This window comes from Corvus brachyrhynchos, unplaced genomic scaffold (assembly GCF_000691975.1).
Source record: "Corvus brachyrhynchos isolate BGI_N302 unplaced genomic scaffold, ASM69197v1 scaffold237, whole genome shotgun sequence".
NCBI classification, from domain to species: domain Eukaryota; kingdom Metazoa; phylum Chordata; class Aves; order Passeriformes; family Corvidae; genus Corvus; species Corvus brachyrhynchos.
Genome location: NW_008238959.1, coordinates 149574 through 156849, shown reverse-complemented (window position 1 = coordinate 156849; position 7276 = coordinate 149574). Strand labels below are relative to the sequence as shown.

The window sequence follows — 7276 nt, the reverse complement described above, 5'->3', positions numbered from 1 at the left end:
CTGGGGGCGGCAAGTTACGGGCCCCTCCACGGGCTGAATGCCGCTGGCTTGGGGTGCCGGGGGAACCTCGCCTTCAGCCGTCGGGGAATAGGCAGGAATCGGACACGACATGGCTCATCTTGAGGTGAAAAAGAAAACAAAACCGCCTAACTCTTCTTTGCACACCTGTTGGAACTCCTCCTCTTGCTTCCTTCGCCTCTACTGCGCCACAGCAGCAAAGCACATGCTGCTCAGTTTCATTAGCACCCTCAAGCCTGTATTTCTAGCTTAGGCCTGCTTGATCATGTTTCAGTATGTTTGAAGCACAAGCATAATTTTCTATAACTCAGGCACCTGAAACAAGCAGAGATTGGGTAGTGATGTTAAAGCCCACAGCTACTTTCAAGCACGAAACTGTTTTAGGTAGTGCTGCTCAATCTGTATATGTGGGGCTCTAATTTCAGGAACACAGAGGGTTGGCATGAGATTTTATGCTGCTGCTAAAGAATGTTTTCTTCTGGGAGTTATCCAGCAGTGATAGCAGTTTAACATCCACAGGAATGGGATATCTTTCTTTTCTATAAGTGAAGTTATGTTGTGTGTTACCAGACACCTGCCACAGATCTCATTTTGGAAAACTTTGAATCCTGCTTGTGGTATCTCTGCTTGATCTCTCATAGGAAAAAAAAAAACGAGATAAGCACATGGTGGATGTCCAAGGGAGGAGAGACAGTTCAAGGATGGCAAAGAGAACATAATCAAACCAGCTGCAATACACACCTGTATCTGCACTGCTACCAAGGAGAATATCTGAAACAAATTTCAGCAGGGTCTATAATGGATTGGGCAGAAACTGTTGAACTTGATTATAAAACATTACTTGATTCACAGCTCTAAGTTTTTTTGAGAAATTAAAGTAGCTTTGCCACCCAGCTGGTCAGCCTTGAGGACAGCTTTACACTTGCACCAGGGAAGGGAGATGACAGCCACCATGAAGCCAGGAATAGGCTGGTAAAGAGGATGCAAAATTATGTACCTTGTGTTCAGCATAATAGAACTGGAGAGAGTTCACCTTAAGCACAGCATTGTAGTGCCAAGGGGACAGCATGATAATGCAAGCTCTCAAACTTTTGCCAAGTATCAACAGGCTCAGCATAGTTAACATTGTTTATTTTGTGACGTCTTTTGAACTGTCTCCTGTAACATCCCTGTAGGCCAGTTGATGAGGTATGGCCTAGATAAATGGACAGTGAGATGGAGTGACAACTGGCTGAACTGCCAAGCTGAATGGCTTGACATCAACAACACGAAATTCAGAAGCCAGCCACTGGTGCTGTACTCCATTGACTGATCCTTGGCCAACACCATTTAACTTCTTCGTTAGTGAGTTAAATGGCAAGAGAGTACACCCTCAGCAAGTCTGCTGATGATACAAAACTGGGAGGAGGGACTGATACACCGGGGGGTTGTGCTGCCAATCCAGAGTGACCTCAGTTAGGCTGGAGAAATGGGCTGACAGGATCCTCATGCAATTTAACAAAGGGAAGTGTGAAGTCTTGTACCTGGAAAGGAACAACCCCTTAAACCAGTTGGCTGGGGACCACCCGCATGGAAAGGAGCTTGGCCAAAAAGGACCCTGCATCCTGGTGGACACCAAGTTGAACATGAGTCAGCAGCATGCCCTAACAGCAAGGGTGTCCAGCAACATCCTTGTTTAAGGAAGATTGTTACCAGCAGGTCAGGGAAGGGGATAAGCTGTGGTGAGACGCGTCTGGAGTTTTACATCCAGTTCTGGGCTCCCCAGTATGAGAGAGAGATGGACATTTTGGAGTGAGTCCAATGAAAGGCCATGAAGGTGGTTAAGGAAGTGAAGCATCTGTCATACAAGGAGTGGCTGACAGCTGGGACCGATTTTCCTGGAGAAGGCTCAGGGGATTCTTATCAGTGTGTATAAATACTTGATGGGAAGCTGTAAAGAAGATGGAGCCAGAGGTGCGCAGTGACAGGAGGAGAAGCGATGGACACAGACTGAAACACAGAAATCTAAACATAAGAAAAGAAACCACTTTGCTCTGGTACAGGTTGCCCAGAGAGATTGTGGAGTGTCCAGTCTCGGAAACAGTCAAAACGCTAGGGGAGACAACCCTGAGTAACCTGTTCTAGCTGACCTTCTTGGGCAAAGTAATGGACTAGACTAATGATTCCAGAGGTTCTGTCCAACCTCAGCAGTTCTGTGGTTGTATGAAAGGGAAAGAAAGGAGTGGGAGGCTGTGTGTGATCAGCAACACCAGAGTGACAGTTTATTCATCTCAGTTTCACAGTACACTATAACATTATATTGCAATTACAACACTTTCAAAACAGGAAGATTTTTTTCAAAGGTGAGGTAACAATTGATGTGGGAAATCATTACCACTATCAAAAATAAAGTCAAAATGATCAGAATTGTTTACATAATGCTCAGGTTAGCTATGCTTAACACAATATAAATCAATGCATAATGTCACCAGTTTCGCTCTTTTTTATTTTTTTCATTTACAGCAGAAAATACTAGTGGCTAAAGAAGTACCATGTCTTTGCCTGGAATTTGGCTGCTGTGACCTTGGAAAAGTACTTTGGCTGTATTTTCAAAAGTGGCTCTCAGTGTGCTCCAGTGAATTGACTTTCTTATCAACTGTAGCTCTTTTTCTTCCCCAGTGCAGAAACCTCAGCTGCTGTGAAATGTCATGAGCACAGATTGGCTTAAGCTTTGCGACACTGGGAATTAAGTGTGGTGCTATTCCATGTGGCTTTTGCAATCACAAACTATCCAGGACTGTGCTGGCACTGAGATCTTTTCACCAAATTCTTTAGAAGTTTGTGTTCTTTATATCCCAGCTGTCGTCAGTATTTTCCTTTGACATATTTCAGCAGCACTTAATCACAGGCGGCCGTTGTTACTATTCATAAAACTTGTACATATACATTTGTACTTGCTATAGGCATAACCCACCTTTTTGGGCAGCAGCAGGCAGTTACATCTTCTCACTACTGGTGGAACTGCAACACAACTGCTTCTCTGGCATCTCTGAGGGATCCACACAGACACTGAAGAGCTTTTCAGGTGCCAAAGTATTCCTGACAAGCCACAAAGGCCCGGCTTGAAGCATTATGATTCTTCTCTTGAGGACACCTGGACACTCCCTGACATGTCTTCTTCCCACGGGCACACAGTGACCTCCTTTATAGTTATTCCACTAAGGATTCTGAGCTTTTATTAGGAAACTAATTCTTAGATACTATAGTACTGGTCTCTGTAGATTCCCACTGTTTTTTTCAGGGTGGGGATGCAGCTCCAGGTTTCATTCGGAGTCCCTAAAGGGAAGTACATATTTATGTGTACAAGTTCCTTCAGCAATGTTGAACATCCATGAACACACAGTGAACCAAACTAAATGTCAACTACTTCAATGTCAATTCAGAATCTTTCATTATGGCAAACACTTCTACAAATCGTAGCCATCAAAGATACTTAAATAGATATGGGAGCTCCCTGTTGTTTTGGGTTTTTTTAATATAGCTCTATAAATTCTAAGTTGTCAGAATCACAGAGGAAAGCCAAAATGCTCCCATTCATACAAAGGCAGGGCACGTGCCCAGGAACACCCATGGGCCCTTCGGCAGCCGAAACTCTGCCACAGCCTCCTCCCTGCCTGCATCAAACCCTGCCTACCCAGTTTCCAAGGCAACAGTGGAGCCTGGCGATGGATGTAAAAGGGAGGCAACAGGGATCCCACAACATTTTCATGTCTGTCCCTGATTTCCCATTGTTTGAGAAAGAATCACAAGTGTACAAGTATGAAAGCTTCTCAAGCACACAAAATGTCTGCCCATGGCTTTATTCTCACTCATTTGTGATGGATGATGTCATGTGTTGTTCATGGCTTTTTGAGCCTTTCTGTTGGTACTCAAATGAGCAGGCTCTGTTCACTACCTTATTGTTTGCCTTCTACCTGGTAACTATGACATTCCCACCTGATGAGGACTGTCTGAGGTCACCTTTGGAACCTGATGCTTAATCATTTGCAATGTGCATTAAGATAGGAGAATATCCTGCCTGCAAAAGGATGGAATAATTGTGAAAGTGATTTTAATGTTAGTAATAAAATACCTAAAAGGGAAATCTATTTTATTTCAATATTACAGCTCACTGCAGGCACTAGAAGCAATTAAGTACAACAACGCTGAGTATGTTTTTATGAATGAGCAAAAGCAGTTTCATTGTAGAGCCCTCTGAACTTGTGTTTATTATACCTGAATCTGCGTGTTTGGCCAAGAACAAAAGAGGAGAGAGGATGAATGCGTGAGAAAAAAATCACATTACAGAGCAATTTGGGACACTCTCAATTCTAAAATAACCCATGCACCTTTAGAGCAGAAAACTGTTTCTCCATGAAACTAATATTTCTTCCACACCATATGGTTCCTCTTGTGAATTTAGATTATAACCTCTGAGAGTCAGGCGTTTCTGTGAATGTGCTTGTACAGGACACAGTAAACAGAACCCCACTTGTCTGCCTTCCAAAGGTACCATAATAAACACGATCATATGTCACAAAATGATTCCAAAAAGGGAAAAATGTAGTAATCATCATCATGCAGCAATTTACTGAGAAGAAAGGCAAAACAATGCAGCCTCTCATTACTTCCTCTTGGCACACCAGATGTGATGGGGTAGCAGCCAGATGGCTCCTGCCCCCATCCAGGCTGCATCTACCTTTTTAGATTGCTCAGCAGATGAAACACGTCTGATATCCCTACAAACTGGGTCCTCCAGTCAAAAGAAGACTAAGATTCCAGCATCAATATAAATGAAATGCCAATATAATGTTTTCCAGGGCAGTTCATTTCCTGCACGTCACCGAGAACAAGGTACAGATAGAGACTTTGATCTGATAGTTACTGTTTCTTTTGTTCCTTAGCCTGCTTGCTTTCTTGCAATCCGATAGTTACTTGTAACTCAAACTGACACTGGGCAAACTCTGAACCAGATCTTGTGAGGTCTGCTAAGACATGCAGTAGTTCGTGGTGGGATTCAGTGTACATTGTTTAAAATTGCCCAGGTTCTCTGCAGGAGAGTTCAGGGTGGTATTGCACTAGGTGGCTGAATCAACCAAATACCTTATTTTGCTCTCTCCTGCTTCCAGCTGCCCACGTTTCCCCCCCTTCTTTGCACAAGTTCTCCCTCTGGCACACCACCTAGTTTAAGAAAAACCTTCTTCCACCCCCTCAGTTTTCTGACCTTAACTGTGGAGTTGAGGGAGAGGAAAAGACTGGTGAAAGGGTTAGACATGCCCTGGAGCTGGCAGAGGAAAAATGACACAGAGGTAACACTTGAAGTGGGGCAGGGGAACAGGACCATCGTTTTTAGCAGCTGGAGGATACTGAATCAGCCCTGCCTACGGAAGTGGCAGTTTTCTCAATGCCAACAAAAATCTCTAATCCCTGCCTGCTAGGGTGGAGCTGGAAATTTCTTAGCTGAAATTTAAAAAAAACCCAGCCACACAATTAATTTATTAATTATAAGACCAGCATTATGCTGGATGCAGAGAAGCATGATGTAAGAAGTCAGTGCTTGAATTTCATTAAATGTTTGTAAAGCTTGTTGTGAGACCATTTGAATTCTGCTTGAAACCTGTGTTTAATTATTCACCAAGGAGGCAGGCAGTATCTTTCTATTACATTTATGGAAAGTGTGGAAACATTTTTCACTGCAAAACAACACAGAACCTTTTACTGAATAAGCTACACAACCTCTGCCAGGGTAGCCACTTCATTCTCTGGAGCAAGTGTGTTTTTTTCATATTCTGCTTAAACTGGACTATTATTAACTTTTTTTTTTTCCCCCTGCAATGACAGAGGCATTCTTGCCAAAAAGGGGAAAAAAAACAACTTATGCCTTAAGCTTTCCAAGGAAGCCAAGTGAGAAAAATAACCTGATTATAAAGGATGACATATGGGTAAATTGAGACCAGTAGGAAAATCTCTACACTACAAGAACCAAATGATAATAAACAAGAATTTAACAGAGTTAACTTGATTTCTTCCCTTACAAGTGGAATTCCGCCCATAAGGGAAAAATGACTTTGAGTGGGGAGGAGGGAATGACCTACTCTTAAATTATTTCTTTTTTACCTAGATACTGTAAATAGATAGCTTTCTTATACACACGCTTCAAAGAGACACAATTTTTCTTTCTGGTAAATTCACAAATAAAATACTTAAAATAGGACTGAAGCTAGAAGCAGGGGAACAGTTCACATCTTGTTAAACTGCTCAGGGAGAGGAGTTGTCACCTGCACCGTGTCCTTTGCTGGCAGAATGTCTGGGGATGGGCAGGCTTTCACAGCTTCCCTCACACCCTCCCTTTGCCTTGGTTTCCAATGCTCAGAGGGCTCCAGCTGGACAAGTGTCCAGGAGACTCAGGGCCAAGAAATGTCTTTTTCCAAAATGCATCATGTCCTGAGGCACTTTCCTGTGACCAAATGCTTCCATTTTGAATTTTCTTGTAGGCAAGCTAAAGATAAGACCCATTTAAATGGGGGCATCTGAGAACAAACAGACTGCTCTTTCCCATTTTAATAAACAACAAACAGACCAGGACAGGTGATTGCTGAAGTATCAAAAGGTGGGTGCTTAGCATGAATGGATTTTAGATTGGAAAGTGAAAAATCCTCAAAAATATTTTTTTTTTAGTCACACACAAAATCAGCTCATTCTTCTCTTTAGAAATTTATTTTGAGCTGAAGGGGTTGGATGGGGGCAAAAATAACCTTACTTAGATTACCCCAGGCACATATAAAGCATCAAAAGTGTCACAAGCTTTGTTCTGTGGAAATGTAGAAGCACCTGAAAAACCAAATGGGAAGATTGAGAAGGGGATTATTTGTAAACAAAAAACAGTGCCTTCCCTACAATGAACAGGTTCAGGGGAATGGTGTTACCTGTAACTCCTGTGGAGGCTACCATTTCTGAACAGCCCCTAAAAGTATTTGTTCATTATACTTTAATGTGGAGAGGAAAAGTAGAATAACATCCTTTGGGAGAAAAGTTGTATAGCAAATAATAGGGGGTAGTCACATGATTTCTTCAGAGAAGATTTTATCTCCTCATAGCTATAGCAAACAAAAATATTAGGCTTCATTAAACAGAAAGTAGTAATTAAAGCACCTCCCACCGTAAGGCAGAATCTAATATAGATTAACAACTCTTCTTAAAAAACAAAAAAAAGAAAGTAGTAGTAAAATAATGGGGGGGG

General features: G+C 42.3%; 1 protein-coding gene across 1 annotated transcript in view; it reads right to left on the bottom strand.

The window, feature by feature from the left end:
- Positions 1-7276, bottom strand: part of LOC103618646 (tubulin beta-2 chain) — an 18922-nt gene that overhangs the window by 5698 nt on the left and 5948 nt on the right. Inside the window, exons 4-5 of the mRNA XM_008637074.2 lie at positions 6072-6102; positions 3986-4003 (exon numbers count right to left, since the gene is read on the bottom strand). Coding sequence (XP_008635296.1) covers positions 3986-4003; positions 6072-6102 — 49 coding nt within the window. The remainder of the gene's footprint in view (positions 1-3985; positions 4004-6071; positions 6103-7276) is intronic.